The sequence below is a fragment of the Bos indicus x Bos taurus genome, chromosome 14 (genome assembly GCF_003369695.1).
Source record: "Bos indicus x Bos taurus breed Angus x Brahman F1 hybrid chromosome 14, Bos_hybrid_MaternalHap_v2.0, whole genome shotgun sequence".
Lineage (NCBI taxonomy): Eukaryota > Metazoa > Chordata > Mammalia > Artiodactyla > Bovidae > Bos > Bos indicus x Bos taurus.
Genome location: NC_040089.1, coordinates 45443786 through 45467730, shown reverse-complemented (window position 1 = coordinate 45467730; position 23945 = coordinate 45443786). Strand labels below are relative to the sequence as shown.

At 40.4% G+C, this 23945-nt stretch overlaps 1 protein-coding gene across 4 annotated transcripts in view; it reads left to right on the top strand.

Moving 5' to 3' along the window:
• Positions 1–23945, top strand: part of COLEC10 (collectin subfamily member 10) — a 174128-nt gene that overhangs the window by 116600 nt on the left and 33583 nt on the right. For 2 of the 4 annotated variants that reach the window (XR_003514481.1, XM_027561264.1), the window contains exon 3: positions 6690–6957. The exons of the other annotated variants lie outside the window; for them this stretch is intronic. Coding sequence is in view for 1 of the 2 variants with exons in the window: in XM_027561264.1 (XP_027417065.1) it covers positions 6810–6957 (148 nt within the window). In the remaining variant the exon portion in view is untranslated. The remainder of the gene's footprint in view (positions 1–6689; positions 6958–23945) is intronic. 4 annotated transcript variants of the gene reach the window in all.

The window sequence follows — 23945 nt, the reverse complement described above, 5'->3', positions numbered from 1 at the left end:
TCTCTCATCTTGATGAAATCTCTCTACCAAGTGATCTCTTTCATTCATAAGGTGCTATTTATAAATTACTGACTTCTAAATCCCATGGCTTATCTCAGCCTTCATCTTATGCTTCCGTGCATTCATTGGGACCAATTATACACCTAGGTTTTCTTGTCCTTTGGCTTCCTTGACATTTTGCTCCCTCTTTGATCTGTTTGCTAACCCTCCTTTCACCTTCTGATCCCCTGAACTTAGAATCTCTTGGCATTCATACTCTTGAACTTCTTTTCTCACTCAAAATTCCACTTTTATCTATAATCTCCATTATTTTCACTCTCCAATTGAAATCTCAAATTCTAGACTTTCTCCTGGAATCATAACCTGCATTCCAAAATGCCTGCCTTGTGATCTCCATCCTGTTATTTCCCTGACCTTTAAACTTACCCAGCTTCATTATTTTCCTTTCAGAATTATTTTTTCCATAACCAGGGTTTCTTAGTGGCAGCAGTGTTTTTCTTGTCATCCAGATTAAAACTGAAAAGTGTTTTTTAAGATCACATTTCCTTGGTAAATCATAGCTGAAAGTAGAGCAGTCCTCTCTAGTCTATGAAAGTCCTCTTCTTTGAATATCCACCTATTTATAATCTCCCATATTTATCAGTGAGGGGGAAAGCAAACTATAATTTCCAAGCCAGATTAGAAAGAAATCAATCTGGAGACCATAGACTCCATGAGAAAGAACAGAACAATGTGATGACAATATATGAATTATTTTTTAAAAATTTCTCTTTGTCTCTTGCTCTCAGCATTCAGTGAGTTACCAAGTCAAATACATTCATCTTCTACAAGATCAAAAAGAATAAGAACACAGTTTGAGCTCTAAAGATGTTTATCACAATATTATAATATTAGAAAGTTCCAATTCCCAACAATACGGCATTGATTGACTAAATCACATTTTATATATAAAATGTGTGATGAATAATCGGAACTAATTCAAATTTTGATATGATAGTCTATTCATTAATATGGAAAGATATTATATGCACTGGTGAGTTTTTTAAAAAAATGTTGGAAAGAAGAAGGAATAGGGCATTCAAGGAAAAATACTAAGGACTATTGCTTTAAACTGTTACCAGTGGATCTCTGTATATAGATGTAATGAATGCATTTTCATTGTGTGCCAGGCAGTGCTTAAAAAAGAAATGAAAGAAGTGAAATAGATTTAGAATAGTCTAAATAGCTTAAAGAACACCTATTTTCAAAGAATCATAGAATTCAGAAAGTACATTAAATATCAAGTCCACACTCACTTTATATGCCTTGAGGCAATTGCAGTTAAGTGATTTGCTCTGTGTCATACATCTGGTTATGACAGATGTGAAATTTGAGGCTTCTAACGTCATTCTATTAATTCCATTTTCCTATCACAGTTAACTTGACAAATGCATCCACTTTGGACATTTTAAGCATGTATGAAAATGAATGCACTTTCAAAGCTAGAGAATATTCAGCTTTATGGAATGAAAATAGCATTTTAAAGCAGAAATTTTTAGACATAATTTGTATTTGAATTTCTTTTGTCCCCTTTTCAATGGGGACTATAGGGTCTCCAGAGAAATAGAACCAACAGGATATATCTTTATCTATCTATATCTTATCTGTATCTTTGTGTTTATATCTGTCTGTATATATCAGTATTATTGTTGTTGTTTTAGTCGCTAAGTCCAGCTCTTTGTGACCCCATGGACTATAGCCCGCCCAGCTCCTCTATACATAGAATTTCTCCAGACCATTTCCTCCTTCAAGGGATCTTCCCAACACAGGGATTGAACCCATGTCTCCTGCTTGGCAGATGGATTCTTTACCATTGAGCCACCTGGGAAGCCCGTATATATCAGTTCAGTTCAGTCACTCAGTCATGTCCGACTCTTCGCGACCCCATGGACTGCAGCATGCCAGGCCTCCCTTGTCCATCACCAAATCCTGGAGTTTACTCAGACTCATGTCCATTGAGTCAGTGATGCCATCCAACCATCTAATCCTCTGTCGTCCCCTTCTCCTCCAGTCTTCAATTTTTCCGAGCATCAGGGTCTTTTCCAATGAGTCAGTTCTCATCAGGTGGCCAAAGTATTGGAGTTTTGGCTTCAGCATCAGTCCTTCCAATGAATATTCAGGGCTGATTTCCTTTAGGATGGACTGGTTGGATCTCCTTGCAGTCCAAAGGACTCCTAAGAGTCTTCTCCAACACCTCAATTCAAAAGCATCAGTTCTTCAACACTCAGCTTGCTTTATAGTCAAACTCTCACATCCATACATGACAACTGGAAAAACCATAGCCTTGGCTAGATGGACCTTTGTTGGCAAAGTAATGTCTCTGCTTTTGAATATGCTGTCTGCTGCTGTTGCTAAGTCACTTCAGTCGTGTCTGACTCTGTGCGACCCCATAGATGGCAGCTGTCTAGGTTGGTCATAACTCTTCTTCCAAGGAGTAAGCGTCTTTTCATTTCATGGCTATAGTCACCATCTGCAGTGATTTTGGAGCCCCACCCTAAAAAAGTCTCTCACTGTTTCCCCATCTATTTGCCATGAAGTGATGGGACCAGATGCCATGATCTTAGTTTTCTGAATGTTGAGTTTTAAGCCAACTTTTTCAGTCTCCTTTTTCACTTTCATCAAGAAGATCTTTAGTTCTTTTTTGCTTTCTGCCATAAGGGTGGTGTCATCTGCATATCTGAGGTTATTGATATTTTTCCGAGCATTCTTGATTCCAGCTTGTGCTTCATCCAGTCCAGCATTTCTCATGATGTACTCTGCATATAAGTTAAATAAGCAGGGTGACAATATACAGCCTTGATGTACTCCTTTCCTTATTTGGAATCAGTCTGTTGTTCCATGTCCAGTTCTAACTGTTGCTTCCTGACCTGCCTACAGATTTCTCAGGAAGGAGGTCAAGTGGTCTGATATGCCCATCTCTTTCAGAATTTTCCACAGTTTATTGTGATCCATATAGTCAAAGGATTTGGCATAGTCAATAAAGCAGAAGTAGATGTTTTTCTGGAACTCTCTTGCTTTTTTGATGTTTCAACAGATGTTGGCAATTTAATCTCTGGTTCCTCTGCCTTTTCTGAAACCAGCTTGAAAATCTGGAAGTTCATAGTTCACATACTGTTGAAGCCTGGCTTGGAGAATTTTGAACATTATTTTACTAGCGTGTGAGCTAAGTGCAATTGTGCAGTAGTTTGAGTGTTCTTTGGCATTGCCTTTCTTTGGGATTGGAATGAAAATTGACCTTTTTCAGTCCTGTGGACACTGCTGAGTTTTCCAGATTTGCTGGCATATTGAGTGCAGCACTTTCACAGCATCTTTTTTAAGGATTTGAGATAGCTCAACTGCAATTGCATCACCTCCATTAGCTTTGTTCATAGTGATGCTTCCAAAGGCCCACTTGACTTCACATTCCAGGATGTCTGGCTCTAGGTCAGTGATCATACTATCGTGGTTATCTGGTCATGAAGATCTTTTTTGTACAGTTCTTCTGTGTGTTCTTGCCACCTCCTCTTAGTATCTTCTGCTTCTGTTAGGTCCCTACCATTTCTGTCCTTTATCGAGCCCATTTTTGCATGGAATGTTCCCTTGGTATCTCTCATTTTCTTGAAGAAATCTCTAGTCTTTCCCATTCTATTGTTTTCCTCTATTTCTTTGCATTGATCACTGAGGAAGGCTTTCTTATCTCTCCTTGCTATTCTTTGGAACTCTGCATTCAAATGGATATATCTTTCCTTTTCTCCTTTGCCTTTAGCTTCTCTTCTTTTCACAGCTATTTGTAAGGCCTCCTCAGGCAGCCATTTTGCTTTTTGCATTTCTTTTCCTTGGGGATGGTCTTGATCCCTGTCTCCCGTACAATGTCATGAACCCCCGTCCATAGTTCTTCAGGCACTCTATCAAATCTAATCCCTTGAATCTATTTCTCACCTCCACTGTATAATCATAAGGGATTTGATTTAAGTCATACCTGAATGGTCTAGTGGTTTTCCCTACTTTCTTCAATTTAAGTCTGAATTTGGTAATAAGGAGTTCATGATCTGAGCCACAGTCTGCTCCCGGTCTTGTTTTTGCTGACTGTATAGAGCTTCTACATCTTTGGCTGCAAAGAATATAATCAATCTGATTTCGGTGTTGACCATCTGGTGATGTCCACGTGTAGAGTCTTCTATTGTGTTGTTGGAAGAGGGTGTTTGCTATGACCAATGCATTTTCTTGGCAAAACTCCATTAGCCTTTGCCCTGCTTCATTCTATACATTCTTCAGCATATACCTCTGTATATGCCCATATCTATAGATATGCATATCTATACCTCAAGAAAGAGATCTATTAGATGAAACTTGCTTACATGATTGTGAAGGATGTAAAGTCTCATGATCTACCATTTGCAAGCTGGAGACCTGGGAAAGCTAGTGGCATACCTTCAGGCTAAGCCCGAAGACCTTGAGAATTGAGGAAGACAATGATATAAATACCTGTCCCAGTCCAAAGGCTCTAGAACCAGCATAAATGATGCTGTAAGTTCTAGTCCAAGTGTAGGACAACATCAGTCCCAGTTCTGTCACTCAGGCAAAGAGCAAATTCTTCCTTTCTCTGTCTTTTTGTTGTACTCAGGCACTCAAAGAATTGGATGAGAGCCCCTCTTTTGGGGAGGCCAAACTGGTTTACTCAGTCTACCAGTTCAAATGCTAAGCTCATCTGGAAACATTCTCACAGAGATGCCCAGAAAAACTGTATAGCCGAGGGTCTGGCTCCCATGATCCAGTCGACTCCTAAAAGCAACCATCACAGAGGCCTTGGGAAAACTGCTCAACTTTTCTGAGCTTCAAAGCAAGGGAATTACTATCTATTCCACAGGGCTATCTTCAGGTTTAAAGAAAATAAGCAAGTTAAGAGACCAAGGCTATCTTTGCACATAATGACTATTCAAACAATGCCAGTTCCTTTCCCTCCCTTTCCCTGTATGACTTATGAAAAGATAAGTCTAGTCATAGTACTAGTCTGTTGTTATGCGTTGAATTGAGTCTCCTCAGGCCAAAAAAATTGGAGAAGGAAATGGCAACCCATTCCAGTATTCTTGCCTGGAGAATCCCAGGGACAGAGGAGTCTAGTGAGCTGCCGTCTATGGGGTCGCACAGAGTCGGACACAACTGAAGCGACTTAGCAGTAGCAGCAGGCCAAAATAGAAAAATCCTATGTTGAAGTCCTACTCCCAAGACCTCATACTGTAGCGCCTTGGGGCACTACCAGGGGTTATGAGAGAGCCTGGAACTGATCCTCTCTTGGTGTCTTCAGAAGAGGCATGCTTTGCCAATGCCTTGAACTCAGATTTCTAGCCTCCATAATTGTTGTTTAGTAGCTCAGTTGTATCTGATTCTTTGTGACCACATGGACTGCAACCCATCAGGCTCCTATGCCCATCAGATTTCCCAGGCAAGAATACTGGAGTGGGTCGCCATTTCCTTCTTTTAATAAAATTGTCATGTTGCACGCTCACACATTTGTATGTACTATGATTTGGCAACCCTTAACATATCATTGCGGAGAAGGCAATGGCACCCCACTCCAGTACTCTTGCCTGGAAAAATCCCATGGACGGAGGAGCCTGGTAGGCTGCAGTCCACGTGGTCGCAGAGGGTCGGACACAACTGAGCGACTTCACTTTCACTTTTCATGAACTTTCATGCACTGGAGAAGGAACTGGCAACCCACTCCACTGTTCTTGCCTGGAGAATCCCGGGGAAAGAGGAACCTGGTGGGCTGCCATCTATGGGATCACACAGAGTCGGACACGACTGAAGCGACTTAGCAGCAGCAGCAGCAGCAGCAACATATCATTGACTCAGTGGTAAAGAATCTGCCTGCCAATGCAGGAGACACAAGTTTGATCTCTGAGTCAGGAAGATCCCCTGGAGAAGGAAATGGCAACTCACTCCAGTATTCTTTCCTGGGAAATCCCATGGACAGAGGATCCTGGTGGGCTACAGTCCACGGGGTCACAAAAGAGTCAGACATGACTTAGCTACTAAACAACAACAATATGTCATTAGGCAGTTGATGCCCCTTCCTGCTTTGGCCACATCTTTTAATCAAAGCTTTGTCCACATTTCACAGTATTTCTTTAAGGCAGTGTACCAGAAGGCCAGTTACTAGGGCAAAGGCTATACATATTTTTAACATTCTTGATACTTATTGCCTAATTGCTTTGCAGTAAGTGGTGTTCTTTCCTTTGGGGTTTAACCCCAAGACAATTCTTTGTAGCAAGAGAAGGAAATAAGCTTATGGAGAGCAGTAAGAGTATTAGGGTTCAACTGACACCAGAAACAGGTAATGAATATTTCCTTGTTAAAAAGCTCAAAGCCATGCACAATGATTATATAATATGTAGGTAATTCATAAAATCTCTGGCTCAGTCTTTCTGGAACCCCAACATTTAAGTGCAATTTGGGCATTAAATTATCCATTCATGTACTAAGCCAAAGGTATATCTGTTCTATTTTCTGGAGTGTTTCTACTGACCTGCACACTTGAGTGTTTAGTTCAGAGATAATTTTCAATAAACTCTTGTCACTTGAAAGTAAATAGTCTGGAAAATGTACGGCTCATTTGGAACACTGAGAAAATAAACAACCTAAGATATGCTTCCTTCCTGTCTTTACAGCCCTTTTTGGAATGTGTGTTCCAGATATTTCCCTTTCTTCCCCAAAGAAGAAGTTTTCATTAAAAATCGAACTGTTTATTTGGCACTTTGAGGCAGCCCTTTTTTGAGGAAACCGCAGCAATGGGTGGCTTTGGAGCCCAAGTTCGAAGAAACCAGTTCATTCTCCTGGTGCTCTTTCTTTTGCAAATTCAGAGTCTGGGTCTGGACCTCGACAGTCGTCCTACGACTGAAGTCTGTGCCACACACACCATTTCACCAGGACCCAAAGGTGAGGAAAGAAAAAAAGTGAAATTTTCCCATCTAATAAGTAGGCTCTCTTACTTCATCGCTCAGTGCCACTCTAGCTCCCACTTTCTCTAACTCTCCTCCCTAGAGTTTTCTACTCTCCCCTCTAGAGTTCTACTCTCCTTCTATTTTAGGAAAATCAATGTCCTGGTACTCCCTTGATGTTAAGTAAGAGAACCCCAGGAGGGAGTGGAAGCCTGGGACAGGGATGTGATAGAATTCACCTGGGACAGGGGGATATTCCGCCTTCCTTGCAGCTCCAGGGGGGATACACAGACAGGATTCCTTTTGTTAATAACATCTCTATTCATGGCTGTTTTTACTCCAACTGTTTTCTCATACTGATTCTGGTAAAGCTACTAGACAAAAGCTCAGTAAACTTTAATTCTTTTATACATTTCATAAATTAATGGACTCCTGGGTTCCAATGAAGAGGGGTCCATCAAGAATTGGAGGTGGCAGTAAGAAAAAAAAATGCCAAAAAAGGAAAATGGCACTGTCATCTCAGCATATTGTTTTTATTTCTTCCATGTCTCTTAAACTTGTGTCCCCTATTAATCATATTTTTCTACAGTCATAATCAAAGTGTGTGGTCCATTTTGAGAAGTGTTGGATAACAGAAAAAATTACCTTAGTGAGACATGGACCAGGCTGAAAATTTCTGTTTCGTTTCTTTCTAGCTACATGCTCTTTAGGAAAAGTTTTAACTCTCTGAACCTAAGCTCTTTCGTATTAGGAGCGGGGGAAAGTGTTATCATCCTCTCCACTCACCACTGGAGTAATGATTAAATAAAGTAATATTTGCAAAAAAATATTTAATGTCTGGAACATAGTAGTTGCATAACAAACATCAGACATGTTTCCCCTTTTTCTTGTAGCCTGCTTTTTCCAAATACTGTTTATTGTAAATGTTGAAAGATCAGTATGTTTATAATTATACTTCTATGTTCTTCAAAACCAAACAACCCCCTCCAAAAAAAATAAATAATAAAAATAAAACAAATAAAGGATTGGAGATGGTATAGAAATAAGCATTTCTTTATTTGCAAGTGGAGACTTTAGGGTCAAGAGCCTTCAACAAAAGGACGATAGAATATTGGAATTTTTTTTTTTCAAGTAGGGCCAAGGTCCAAATGTGCTTCAAGCAACTGGTTGATTAAAAAATGCTCCTGTTTTCTTGGTTTCAGCTCTGACCCTTTTGTTCTGGAAGTGGTCACTGCAGTACAGATCGGTGCTCCTTCGTTAGTAATTCATGCTCTGTTTCTCCAGGCTAGAGGGTGGAAGAATTGCAGCTACTTAAAATTTTAAGTTGAAAAAAAGGTCTTAAAAACACACACACAGACACAACAGAAAAACATTGCCCTGTGCTTGTCAGTGATTTAAATGTGTATTGCTTAAAATGCATTTTTCTTAATCAGTGAATTAATTTCCTCCTAAGATTGCAATCTAAGTTTTAACCTTTGATACCATAAAATAAATGCAAGGAAGAACAATGAGACCTTGGGGCTTCCAAATAATTTCTTGGGTGAATAAATGAATAATGCGAGGGTCAATGTTCAGAAAAAAAAGTTTCAGTCAGAAACAAAGTATTTACTTAAAACCATTACTGGACTTTCCACAGAAGAGAGGAAAATTAAAATGTTTCTGTCCCTTCAAAGGGAGAATCCATTTGAGAATAGAAATGTTAAGCAGTTTTCCTTACAGAGAAACTGCAACTTTCAAACTTGAGGAAGAATGGACAAAGTATTGTTAAAATAATGTCCAAAAGACAGTGTACTCCAATTCAATGATTCTAGTCATTTCAACTCAGCCAACATATATTGAATGTGCTAAGCACTATTTTATGTACAAGAGATGCATTAAATTATATATATATATATATATATATATATATATATATATATATATATGCTTTCCTGATGCCTCAGATGATAAAGAATCTGCCTGTAATGTAGGAGATCTGGGTTCGATTCCTGGGTTGGGAGGATCCCTTGGAGAAGGGCATGGCAACTCACTCCAGTTGAATTCCATGGACAGAGGAGCCTGGTGGGCTACAGTCCATGGGATTGCAAATAGTCAGACACAGCTGAGTAACTAACACTTTTACATTTTTCATATATATATATATATATATCAGTGTCATGAGCAATGAAATGGTAAATAATTTAAGAGGGAAAGCAGAGAGCAATTAATATGTGTTGGATACCAGCATAGTGTCCACATGAATCTTCCAACTCTCATTTTTTTAATTTAACACAAAACTTTTCCCTTCCCATTAGCAACTCTCTTAAGATTCCAAACAGTGGAAACCCCTTTAACTCTCTTCCTGAGTGTATGTAGAAATTATGAGATGATTACAAGTGAGAATGTGACAGAAGGAAGAAGTGAGTGCTCCCAGGGAAGAAAGACTTGGAAAGGACCCCTTAAGAACCCTGGATTCCAGAACTAAGTCTGTTTTGGTACAATTTCTTCTTCCCCTAGAGCCCAGGGACTTGGCATCAAATGGATTCCACATTTCTTATTAAAGAAATTCTTATTAAAGTGATTCCAAGATTCTGGAGCATACTGAATACCTACTAAGTCCCAGGCATCAGTGCAGTGAAGTCGCTCAGTCATGTCCGATTCTTTGCAACCCCATGGACTGCAGCCTACCAGGCTCCTCTGTCCATGGGATTTTCCAGGCAAGAGTACTGGAGTGGGGTGCCATTTCCTTCTCCAGGGCATCTTCCCAACCCAGGGATCGAACCCGGGTTTCCCGTATAGTAGGCAGATGCTTTACTGTCTGAGCCACCAGGGAACCCAGGCATCATGTACAATGCTAAAGGTTTCAAGCTAAGGAAAAAGCTTGTACCTACATTTCAAACTGGTGTTAGCTTAAAAACTCTTGGGGTCAGGACCCACGTAACTCATATTTTTATTTGCAAATTGCCTCTATGTGCACAACACATATAGCATCAAGAGCCTATTCATCACTGCCCTACCTCTGCTCTGTGTCCTGTGCTAGACATTGTGGATACCCCAAAACACAAAAATGATTTTTGTCTTTCCTCAAGATATAGACTGCCTCATCCTCTTATGAACGTGATGATAGTCTTCCCCACCCCTGAATAAGGCAGATTTATATATTTATCTCTACAAAATGACAAAAAAGAAAGGTTTGATGGCTAAGTAAACATTTTTAAAGAACTAGATTATTGCCCTTGTTCAAAATATTTTTCCTAAAAGCAAGCTGGTCTATGTTTTTCTTCATGGCTAATCATCTCAATACCATATTTATCAGCACTGTGCTCAGAAACTTCTAAATACTCTGAGAAACAGACAACAAAAGGAACTTTCCCTAGATTCATTTAGGAGACTTGGAATTAAATAAAAATATATAGAATGGCAAACAGAAAACTGTTAATGTTAATCTGTCATATAGTGTGTTATCTAACACAGAGACACCATTTTTTCCTGCACTATTTCACAAACTTGACTTAGTGGAAAACATTGGATTGTACCTGCTTGATCTTCATTCAGGATGATATCACATCTGTCTATACTTTAGTTTCTTTATTTGCAAAATGAGTTTCATGGCAGACATGTTTTAAGAATAACATCAGATAATCAATGTGAACCTTAAACTGTATCGGTGTCGAGAACAGATACTTAACAAATTCTGTTTGTCTTTCCCTCTTCTTCCTATTTGGCTAAGTCCATTGAATAGCAGTTTTGAGAATGAGTATTGCTCTAGTTATCAAAAATTATTTGTTGAAAGCCATTTTTATTTTTCTTTCTTCACCTTAAATTTATTATTTTATGCTGCTTAGTAGACATTCTTTTTCCCCCAACGTTGGTGGTTTCCTTAAACAATTTACGTGAAATTCTGACCTCTAGTGGTTTTACTTCAAAACAGCAATGACAAGAACTTTTAATAAGAAATGTTAAAAAAGAAACGTAAAACCACTAAGAAATATTTGGGTGATAAGTAAGTCCTGATTGGCTCTTTTTGACCCCATGGACTGTAGCATGCCAGGTTTCCCTGTCCTTCGCTATCTTGTTTAATTTTCACAGCCTGGGTTTAGTCGCTCAGTCATGTCCAACTCTTGCGACCCCATAGACTGTAGCTGCCAGGCTCCTCTGTTCATGGATTTCTCCAGGCAAGAATACTGGAGTTGCCATTTCCTTCTCCAGGGGATCTTCCCAACCCAGGAATCAAACCTGGGTCTCCTGTATTGCAGGCAGACTCTTTACTGACTGAGTTATGAGGGAAACCCTATAATTGACTTATGTGGTAGCAATTATTTTAAACCTCAGTTCAGTTCAGTTCAGTCGCTCAGTCGTGTCCGACTCTTTGCGACCCCATGAATCACAGCACGCCAGGCCTCCCTGTCCATCATCAACTCCCGGAGTTCACCCAGACTCACGTCCATCGAGTCAGTGATGCCATCCAGCCATCTCATCCTCTGTCATCCCCTTCTCCTCCTGCCCCCAATCCCTCCCAGCATCAGAGTCTTTTCCAATGAGTCAACTCTTCGCATGAGGTGGCCAAAGTACTGGAGTTTCAGCTTTAGCATCATTCCTTCCAAAGAAATCCCAGGGCTGATCTCCTTCAGGATGGACTGGTTGGATCTCCTTGCAGTCCAAGGGACTCTCAAGAGTCTTCTCCAACACCACAGTGCAAAAGCAAGGATAAACAAATACTCTCAATGAGGTCAAGTGGAGTTTCCAAGGTCTTCCACTTAAGATGTTATAGTCATGCAATTTGAGCTTGACCCCTGACCTTCTAGTATGGGTCCATGGTCATTCTGTGACGTCTACTAGTTTCTATTAGAATAATGTTTGAAAACACAGCCCACTGACCCCTTTTTGATAAGAAATGAGTAGGACCCTGCCTCAAAACATGGAGTTTATGCAACCTCACAGTCCAGCATTGTACTGTACTACATGCTAAATGTGATGACCCGCCTCTTTCTGATAATGAACTCCATCACTTCATTTGTCTGTTTAGAAATTATATTTAGAATGGTATTTTACCCTACTGCTTATTTTGGCTTTTAGTTTAGGAGGCTTTTCTTTCAAAGACATTTGTGTGTGTGTGTGTGTGTGTGTGTGTGTGTGTCTATGTGGACTCAGAGGTCCTTTGGATCCATCTGGCTTCTCCCAACTTCTCCCACCTCATACTACTTGCCCACTTGTTTGCTGCAGCCTTCCTTGCTTTGTCTCTCATTCCCAACCCAGGATCTTTGCACTTGATGTTCCTTTTGTCTGACCCAAACTTGCTCCAAATCTTCCCAAGGAGAGTTCCTTCTTCTCGTTTTTGGTTTTAGCTCCAGTGCCATCTGCACAGTGGGGCCCTGCCTGAAGACCCCTGTACTCTCTGTCATAGTTTCCAAGACATTTTATTATTTTCACAGACTGATTGCTATTTATATACATACTGTCAGTCCTAGAATGAAAGTTTCATGATGGCAGAGACCCTAGAAGAATTCCTGACACATAGTGATGGCTCAGTAAATATTTTTGATGCAATTGTTTTTTAGTTGCTAAGTCATGTTCAACTCATTTGCAACCCCTTGGACTGTAGCCTGTCAGGCTCCTCTGTCCATGGGATTTCCCAGTCAAGAATATTGGAGTGGGTTGCCGTTTCCTACTCCAGAGGATCTTCCTGATCGAGGGATTGAACCTGAGCCTGTTGTGTGTCTCCTGCATTAGCAGGCAGATTCTTTACCACTGAGTCACTGGGGCTTCCCTTTTGACACAATGAATGAACCCAGATTTTCCAAGATCCCCTGACAGTTCCTTGAAAATACTTTCCAGGGATATGCTGCAGATTCCCCCATAAGTTGTGCAATGCTTCAAAAAAAAAAAAAACAACTGCTCTTGGAAGGCGCTGTCATTTCACCCCTTCAGTACTTAAAAAACTTTCCCACCAGTGGCCACTGTAAGCACAGCAGTGCACAGCTCCCCTGGTGCCCCTGTGTTGGCCTGGCCTGACCACTAACTCAATGACACTTCACTCAGTAAGGAAGGCTTCCCTTTGCTTCTGAGGACACTGCAAATTTACAAGTAATGATCATCAATCCACACTTGTGGCCTGTGATGAACTCAAGCAGCCAAGAAAGGCTCTCTCCTCTTCAGCTTGACTGTAATGGCAGTCTCAGTCATGGTGGTAGCAATAGTAACCAGCACACATTGAACAGATGCCACTGGCAAGGCGCTGCTTGAATGCTTTCCAGCAATTTTTAAGTTAAACTCTCTCAATAGACTTTGAGAGAGGAGACATAATTCTCATTTGAGAGATGAAGAAACAGGTTCATAACTATTAAGTCACTAGCCTAAGGTCACACAGTTGGAAGGTGGTGGGTTGGAACTCAATTCAATCCCAATTGGACTCCACGCTCCAGTCACAGTGCTAAACCATCTAATCAGCTGGAGGGGTCCCAACCAGTGTTGAAGACATCAGAGGATTTTACAGGGCAGGATGAAATAGCTATTATACTTAAGTTTTGGCTTAAAAATCCTATCCATCCCTATGGAGCCCATGCGTGGGTGGACGAGAGCACTAATCTTTGAGTGCCAGACACTATGAGATCACATGGCTTTGCCAGTATATAAACCTCTTTCTTTGGGATAATTTCTTTCTCAGCAAACCCCTTACCTCTAGGATTTGGACTTCATCTGGCCACTCACTATTTTTCTGAACATGGCCCTGGATCCCAGCAATTGACACATGAGTTATTTTTCAAGAGTGTTTTCAGTTTCCAAACAGATGGCCAGTATGCCCAGCAGTATCTGGGTTACTTTCACACTCTGATTGGAAGTGTAACTACCTTTTAAAGTAACTCCAGATTACTTAATTTAACCCCCGTTATTTTCACATTTGTGAAAACTGAAGCCCAGAGACATAAAGTAACTTGTTCTAGGTCACACAGCTGCTCATTGACGGCAGAGCTAACAGTCATCTTCCAGATTCCCAACCAGTAAACATTGTTCCATTTCACCGTGTTATATCATTGTCCTCACGTTTTGTCATCCTCATTAGGCATGAAATGATCCTTCCCTTGGAGGTATAAATTAACATTAGGAAAGGAGGTCAGTGTATAAACATGGTACAGAATTGTTTTAGCTCGGTCACCTTGATACAGATTAAGCTGCTGAGTTCTTTCTGGTGACTTTATCAGAGAGGTTAAGCAAGTAGGTATTTTCCTAAAACCTTTATATTAATTATATTAATTCACTACAGTCTTTCATTAAGAGTGTTAATATGTATGCTGTGCAGAGGACGGACCAAAATTTTAAGTGGCTTGGCTTTTTCAACTTTATATTCCAGTATGTGGGTGTTCTGAACCATTCTTTCCCCTCTCCTTTTCCCTTTGAATAGATGTCAAGAAAAGAGTTCAAGGTTAGGTCAGGACAGGAAGAATAAAACTTTAGTCAATCAAAGCGTGGACAAAGATGAGTCAGTAGGTAATGACAAAAAAAAATAGTTTGTTTCATTTAATAAAGTTTTATGTACGACCTATGCCATTTTTTCCTACAACTTGCTTACATGATAAGTTGGCTATATATCAATCATTACTAGGGACTGTAGTAATAAAAACTCACATGTTGATAAAGATCATGCACTTTGAAGATAGAATATATGTTTTTTTAATTTGACCTCTGTCACTTACATATCTGGAGTTCCCTGGTGGCTCAGTGGTAAAGAACCGGCCTGCCAATGCAGGACAGATTTGATTATTGGGTCAGGAAAAGCCCCTGGAGAAAGAAATGACAACCCACTCCAGTATTCTTGCCTGGGAAATCACATGGACGGAGGAGCCTGGCAGGCTACAGTCCATGGTGTCGCAAAAGTCAGACACAACTTAGCGACTAAAACAACAACAAACAACATTTATCAGCCTTGGTGTCCCTGTTTTCTAAATGGAGATAATTATATTGTCGATCTCAAATGTTTAATCTGAAAATTAAGACGTGTTTAGCATAGAGCTCAATGGCACCCCACTCCAGTACTCTTGCCTGGAAAATCCCATGGACGGAGGAGCCTGGTAGGCTGCAGTCCATGGGGTCGCTAAGAGTCGGACACGACTGAGCAACTTCACTTTCTCTCTTCACTTTCATGCATTGGAGAAGGAAATGGCAACCCACTCCAGTGTTCTTGCCTGGAGAATCCCAGGGATGGGGGAGCCTGGTGGGCTGCCGTCTATGGGGTCGCACAGAGTCAGATACGAATGAAGTGACTTAGCATAGCATAGCATAGAGCTCAGCTATCATTTTATTTATTTATTTTTTTTTTTTCATGAGCTCCCACAGCTCAACATTCAGAAAACTAAGATCATGATATCTGGTCCCATCACTTCATGGCAAATAGATGTGGAAACAGTGGAAATAATGGCTGACTTTATTTTTGGGGGCTCCAAAATCACTGCAGATGGTGACTGCAGCCATGAAATCAAAAGACGCTTACTCTTTGAAAGGAAAGTTATGACCAACCTAGACAAGCATATTAAAAAGCAGAGACATTACTTTGCCAACAAAGGTCAATATAGTCGAAGCTATGGTTTTTCCAGTAGTCATGTATAGATGTGAGAGTTGGACTATAAAGAAAGCTGAGTGCTGAAGAATTGATGGTTTTGAACTGTGGTGTTGGAGAAGACTCTTGTGAGTCCCTTGGACTGCAAGGAGATCCTACCAACCCATCCTAAAGGAGATCAGTCCTGAATATTCACTGGAAGGACTGATGCTGGAGCTGAAACTCCAATACTTTGCCACCTGATGCAAAGAACTGACTCATTTGAAGAGACCCTGATGCTGGGAAAGATTGAAGGCTGGAGGAGAAAGGGACAACAGAGGATGAGATGGTTGTATGGCATCACCGACTCAATGGACACGAGTTTGAGTAAACTCCAGGAGCTGGTGATGGACAGGAAGGCCTGGCATGCTGCAGTTCATGGGGTCACAGAGTCAGACACAACTGAGTGACTGAACTGAACTGAACCGAACCGAACCACTGCTGTTACTAGTCACCATAAGCCTCTCCCCACATCCCTAAACAAAGGCTCATAGGTGGTAACCTTGGCTCTACAGACAGAAATCTACCAGGGAAAAGGATATCCACTACCCACTTCTGCTGCTTGCTGCCATTTCCTGCCTATTTTAGTCTCACTGCAAAGTAAACTTTCATTTATCAAAGTTCACAAACTTGAGTCCACCCTTTCTCTTTGTTAATGTGGCTTCTTTTTCCTAACTCCAACTGAACCTGGGGCTTCTTGTCAGTTAAATAGGAATAATAGTGTAAATACTCCCCAGGAATGTAGTAGGATTAAATGAATAAAGACATAAAAAACCAAGCCTCAGTCTTTTTATCTGTAAGATGGGTTGATGGTGGCATGACTGCTTCATAGGACTGTGATGAGGAGAAATGAGTTAAGCCACATAAAGCGCTTAGCACTATCCCTAACACACTATCAAGGACTCTTTAAGTATTAGAAAATCATAGATTAGCAAAATCCAAGGGAGAATGAAAATGATATTCCTGGGTTTTTCTTCTTTTTTTTCCTTTAAGAACCATTTTCCTATAGCCACAGTCTGTGCCCTGGGCAGGCATTTCTGTTGGTCTTAGGTCATTAGCTATATATATATGCCAATACAACTTAGATCTAACTTTTTATTTGTACTTATGAAATTCAACTTCTGAACACTTTCTAATTCTGTTAGAAATGGTTTTATTTGGTACCTCCACATCTTTATAGGATATTCCAACTGATAGCCAGTCTGTCTGGTTTTTGTACTGTTATTTGATCTGTAATATTCTATAATTTTCTAGAATCCTTTAAATTATACTTTACAGTTTTCTCTACTCTTTTATGAAGGAGTTATAAATATATGTGATTAAAATCTGACACTCAGAGACTCAAGTGAAGTAGCATCTGAATAATTTAATTGTTTTCAAATTTTTTATCATGGCTATTCTTGATCTAAAAACACCAAGTCTCTTGAAAATAGTTGTATCTATGAAATAAATTATATGAATATGAGTTTTTAGAATTCACAAAGGTTTATCCATTATTTTGCTTTGGCTCCACTGACATGCTATAGGAATCATTATCTCTATTTAAAGAGAAGGAAACTAAAGCTTATGATCCTTTTGAAGGTCATTTATTTGACATATCACCCAGGATGGGTATACATATAAGACATTACAATATCAGTTGCGTCAAAAATAATTCACATGATGTGTTCTTATTGACTTAAAAAGTATTCACAACCTAAAACTTGAGAGCTATGTTTTATTCAGTGGGAATTTTTAGGACTTCAAGCCAGGAAGGGAGCATCTCAAGTAACCTTGAAAGAACTGCTCTGAGGAGGTGATGGGGGCAGTCAGGTTATATAGAAGTTTTGCAACAAAGGGCAGGTAGTCTGAACATCAAAAGACTATTGTTAATTAAAGGAAAACCAGATATCTCAAGTTAAGGAATTTATCACTTCAGAAACTGTTCCTTCGATATGCATCTCAGCTACCTGGAGCCAGTGGTCTTTGTTTTCATATCTGGAGTGAAAACTCATCCTGAGGTGAGTTTTCTTAAGGAGTGGCTGTAGTCACAGTTAAGTTCAATTCAGTCGCTCAATCCTGTCCAACTCTTTGTGACCCCATGAACTGCAGCAGGCCAGTCTTCCCTGTCCAACACCAACACCAACACCCGAAGCCTATTCAAACTCATGTCCGTCGCGTCGGTGATGGCATCCAACCATCTCATCCTCTGTTGTCCCCTTCTTCTGCCACGTTCAATCTTTCCCAGCATCAGGGTCTTTTCCAACCAGTAGTACTTCACATCATGTGGCCAAAGTATTGGAGTTTCAGCTTCAGCATCAGTCCTTCCAATTAATATTTAGGACTGATTTCCTTTAGGATGGACTGGTTTGATCTTCTTGCAGTCCAAGGGACTCTCATGAGTCTTCTTCTACACCACAGTTCAAAAGCATCAATTCTTCAGCACTCAGCTTTCTTTATAGTCCAACTCTCACATTCATACATGACCACTGGAAAAACCATAGCCTTAACTAGACGGACTGTTGTTGGCAAAGTGATGTCTCTGCTTTTTAATATGCTGTCTAGGTTGGTCATAACTTTTCTTCCAAGGAGCAAGTGTCTTTTCATTTCATGAATGCAGTCACCATCTGCAGTGATTTTGGAACCCCCCCCCCGCCACAAAAAAATAAAGTCTCTCACCGTTTCCACTGTTGCCCCATTTATTTGCCATGAAGTGATGGGACCAGATGCCATGATCTTCATTTTCTGAATGTTGAGTTTTAAACCAACTTTTTCACTCTCCTCTTTCATTTACATCAAGAGGCTCTTTAGTTCTTCTTTGCTTTCTGCCATAAGGGTGGTGTTATCTGCATATCTGAGGTTATTGATATTTCTCCTGGGATTCTTGATTCCAGCTGGTGCTTCATCCAGCCCAGCATTTGTCATGATGTACTCTGCATAGAAGTTAAATAAGCAGGGTGACAATATACAGCCTTGATGTACTCCTTTCCTGATTTGGAACCAGTCTGTTGTTCCATGTCCAGTTCTAACTGTTGCTTCCTGATCTGCATACATTTCTGCATTTCTCAGGAAGCAGGTTAGGTGGTCTGGTATTCCAATCTCTTTCAGAATTTTCCACAGTTGATTGTGATCCACACAGTCAAAGCCTTTGGCAAAGTCAATAAAGCAGAAGTAGATGTTTTTCTGAAACTCTCTTGCTTTTTCCATGATCCAGCTGATGTTGGCAATTCTATCTCTGGTTCTTCTGCCTTTTCTAAATCCATCTTGACCATCTGGAAGTTCACAGTTCATGTACTGTTGAAGCCTGGCTTAGAGAATTTTGAGCATTGCTTTGCTAGCATGTGAGATGGGTGCAATTGTGCAGTAATTTGAACATTCTTTGGCATTGCCCTTCTTGGGGACTGGAAAGAAAACTGACCCTTTCCAGTCCTGTGGACACTGCTGAGTTCTCCAGATTTGCTGGCATATTGAGTGCAGCACTTTCACAGCATCATCTTTCAGGATTTGAAATAGCTCAACTGGAATTCCATTACCTCCACTAGCTTTGTTCATAGTGATGCTTCCTAAGGCCCACTTGACTTCACATTCCAGGATGTCTGGCTCTAGGTGAGTGATCACACTGTCATGGTTATCTGGGTCATTAAGATCTTTTTGGTATAGTTCTTCTGTGTATTCTTACCACCTCTTCATAATATCTTCTGCTTCTGTTAGGTCCATACCATTTCTGTCCTTTATCGAGCCCATCTTTGCATGACATGTTCCCTTGGTATCTCTAATTTTCTTGAAGAGATCTTTAGTCTTTCCCATTCTATTGTTTTCCTCTATTTCTTTGCACTGATTACTGAGGAAGGCTTTCTTATCTTTCCTTGCTATTCTTTGGAACTCTGCATTCAAATGGGTATATCTTTCCTTTTCTCCTTTGCCTTTAGCTTCTCTTCTTTTCACAGCTATTTGTAAGGCCTCCTCAGACAGCCATTTTGCCTTTTTGCATTTCTTTTTCTTGGGGATGGTCTTGATCACTGCCTCCTGTACAGTGTACATAGTTCTTCAGACACTCTATCAGATCTAATCCCTTGAATCTTGATCCCTGTCTGCTGTACAATGTCACGAACCTCATTCCATAGTTCATCAGGCACTCTATCAGATCTAGGCCCTTAAATCTATTTCTCACTTCTACTGTATAGTCATAAGGGGTTTGATTTAGGTCATACCTGAATGGTCTATTGGTTTTCCCTACACTCTTCAATTTAAGTCTGAATTTGGCAATAAGGAGTTCATGATCTGAGCCACAGTCTGCTCCTGGTCTTGTTTTTGCTGACTATTTAGAGCTTTTCCATCTTTGGCTGCAAAAAATGAATCAATCTGGTTTGGGTATTGGCTGTAGTCTGGTGGCTGCTGCTGCTAAGTCACTTCAGTCATGTCCGACTCTGTGCGACCCCATAGACGGCAGCCCACCAGGCTCTGCTGTCCCTGGGATTCTCCAGGCAAGAACACTGGAGTGGGTTGCCATTTCCTTCTCCAATGCATGAAAGTGAAAAGTGGAAGTGAAGTCACTCAGTCGTGTCTGACTCTTCACAGCCCCATGGACTGCAGCCTACCAGGCTCCTCCTTCCATGGTATTTTCCAGGCAAGAGTACTGGAGTGGGTTGCCATTGCCTTCTCCTGGTGGCTGCTAAATGGCAGATATTCTTTCCTTCCTAAGTTCCCTCAGCACTCACCATCAGTGGTGACTTGCAGTCGCTGTTGACTGTAACATCCTTTCTTTGCTGATATGGGTGGAAATATCCCTTTTCTCATTCTGCCTGGCCTGAGATGAACAGATATCTAGAAAAAGATTTTGATATTCAGAGCTATGACAAAGTCACCTCTCTTTCATCAGACCACATGCTGAGTGACCATATGACCAGACAACCAAAAGGAAGAGGCCCATATGTCCAATAGGAAGTTGGGAGAAGGAGTGAGGCAGCAAGTGTGGCAACGTGCAACAGACCAAAATGAAAGTCCGCAGAGATTGGAAGGCTTTGATATACCAAAAAGGAGGGTCTCTCGATCTATTTTTATCAGTGCTGCCCTAGCACTTGAAGAGCAAGGCTGGACAATGTGACCAATGATCTCGGGGCAAAGCCAGTGATAGACCATAGACAGAGACCAAATTCATTGAAATAAAGCTCACACAGAGTGTGCAAAGGCGAGGGATATGACCTGCTTTCCTAGATGAGAGTACTCCTAAGGGGATATTATACTTTTGTTAAAATGGGCCACTTTTATTAATATATATTCCCAGACAGCTCAGTGGTAAAGAATATACCTGCCAATGCAGGAAATGCAAGAGACTCAGGTTCAATCCCTGGATTGGGAAGATCTCCCAGAGTAGGAAATGGCAACCCACTCCAGTATTCTTGCCTGGAAAATCCTGTGGACAGAGGAACAGGTGGTCTTAATCCTTAGGGTTGCAAAAAAATGCTGAACATGACTGAGCACACACACACACACACTTAATATATATATGTGTGTGTATATATATATATATATACACGTACATATATATGTACATATATAAACATATATATGTATATATATTGAGAAATAAAATATTGCCTGCCATATCAGTAAATAAAAGATGTCATAGTCGTCAGTGATAGCAGCCACTTCCGAGGATCAACCAGTGAGCCCTGAGGGAACTCAGAAAGGAAATGAAGAATACCTTTCATCTAGCAGCCATCAGGGCTTCCCAGGCGGCACTAGTGGTAAAGTGCCACCTGTAAAGAACCTGCCTGCCAACGCAGGAGACTAATAGACATGGAATAGATCCCCTGGAGGAGGGTATGGCAACCCACTCCAGTATTCATGCCTGGAGAATCCCATGGACAGAGGAGACTGGCGGGCTATGGTCCATAGGGTCGCAAAGAGAGAGACACAACTGAAGTGATTTAGCATAGCAAACAGTAGCGATCAGACTGCAGCCACTCCCTACATGAGCCCTGAGAAAACTCAGGATGTGAGAACACAGGATACTGGCCCAGATAACTGAGGTACACATCAAAGAAATTATTTCAGTGAGCCCCGACTCTTGCATTCGCCCATACATAGAAAAGTGTTGGATTCCATGGGGTATTTAGTTTTGTTTTTTTTAATTAACAGTAATATTTTGTTCCAACTAGCTGTCCTTTGTTGCAAAACTCCTATATATCCTAGCTCCCTGCTTACTTCTCGAAGCAGTTCTCTCAAAGTTACTTGAGATACTACCTTCCTCTTGGACTTGAAGTACTAAAAATTTCTGCTGAATAAAACATAACTCAGCTTTTAGGTTGTACATATTTTTTTAGTCGACAATATCTAGATCTAGATCTATATCATCTATATCATCCTCTTCTGATGATCACAGGGAGCAATAATACCATGTTGGTGTTATTCCAGTGTTGTTCAACCATACAAAAATGGCACATTTTCTGCTCCCTCTTTCTGACTCACTCATATTTTAACTCTCAACAAATGAGCATGTGCAAAACTAAAATGTTCAGCATTCATGGCAGCCAAGGTGTTTCTGCATCTTCCTGAAAAGTTTTTTTTACTGGTAACAGAATCTACGAAAATGCTTCATTCCATTGCCCATCCTTCTCCATCTCTTTCTGTCTTACTTTTTGAAATTAGAAATATGAGTAGGGGTGGGAGGTTAGGATGCAGTACCCTTCCCTGTCAAAAAAAGTATCAAAATGTAACAAAACTATTGACTCAATTTTCTGGTCATCAGAGACCTAGTCTTAGAGAAGTGGTATCCAGCGGAGGAGGAGTTAAGTGTTATTCGACCTCCATTTAGGTAAATAAGATTGATATTTTAAAAAAGTAGAAGGCAGAATTATTTTCCCTATCCTAGCTCCAATGACTTCTATGTAAATATTCATATACTTCCTTATGCTTTGTTAATCTAATTTTCATTGTACTTTGGGTTTTCTTTTTTCTTCTTTTCTCTCTTCTTCTCTTTTTCTTTTAAGTTTTCACAGCTGTTCTGTAGAAGTAGTGATATTTATCAGGTCTGACCAATGAAATGATAGTTTAAACCCAAGGAGCCAATGCAAGGTTTTGAGTAGGAGAATGACATAAATCACATCTTGTTTTTTAGGTAGATTAATCTCTTGGAAGGGGTGACAATAGATTGAAGGATGTGAGAAGGTCCTGGTGGAACATAAATTAAAAAGAAGCCATACATTAGAGCTGTTGGGAGAGGGTGAAGGGGGTGTATATTTCAAAAGAAAATTGGCAGATTATACTGAGTTCCAAATTCTCTTTGAGTTGCCTGTGAACATCCAGATGTAAAAATGCAATAGGCAGTTGAAAACAGAGATCCTAAATAATTTTTAGGCATTTCCTCTCTATAGAAGATAATCACACGACCTACAGTCTTTACTCTTAGTTATTATATTTTTGTTAACCAAGTTCATGCACCCAACACACAGTGCGGCCAAACTGAAACGTCGGAGTTTGGAAGCAGAGACGTATTTCCTGCAGGGCCGTGAAGGAGATGAGGTTCCTGACGACCCAGAAAGCCTCGTGCTCCCGAAGGGTTTCAGCAAAGCATTTTAAAGAGCTATGTGAGGTGTGTTGGTGGTGGGCTCCACAGGGTACCTGATCTGCTTGTGTACAAGTCTCTGACTGGCTGATGGTGCAATAACAGGGTGGTGTCACAGGGGTTAATTTTATAGTCTTTAGGCTCCAGGAGGCCTGGGGCTATGTGCTCATGGTCATCAAGTAGTGGAACATCTTCATTTGGTGGGGGTTTTCACAACTGCAAAAAAACTCAGGAAATGTGCATCAGATACCATTATCTAGGTACTTCAGAGAGGAGCTAAAGCAAAGGATTTAGGTAGGGGAAGGCCTGTCCTAGGAAGGCCCAATGGGTCCTGCTCAGTAACTTTTGGTCTTTTTCAGTGAGAGTCAGCAGGGAGGACTGCCTTTCTCACAGACAATTTGGATGTCCATGGATTGGGCTGTTCATTTATATAGTAACAGTTATGACTTACACAATAATAAGACTACTACTCTTTTTCTTTAAATTTGCTTTGGCAAAATTATGTACTGGAATGAACTTTAGACAAGATATTGTATGTTCCATCTATAGAGTTTGTAAACATTTCAATGCCAGAAACACAGATCTCTGGAAGCAAAAATACGTATCACCCAGGGCATTGGAAACCAGCACGACCAAGGTGTGAGCTGAGAGGGACATTGCTTCCCTTTGGCTTCTCTTTCTATTGCTATAATTTCTTTTTCTTTTTTTTTCACATTTTTTTTTTGAGGGGGGTTCTCATTCTATTTTAGTTTTTAAATTTGAAGTATAGTTGATTTACAGTGTTGTGCTAGTTTCAGGTTAATTTCAAAGTGATTCAGTTTATATATATATATATGCTTTTTTTTTCAGATTCTTTTCCCTTATAGGTAAT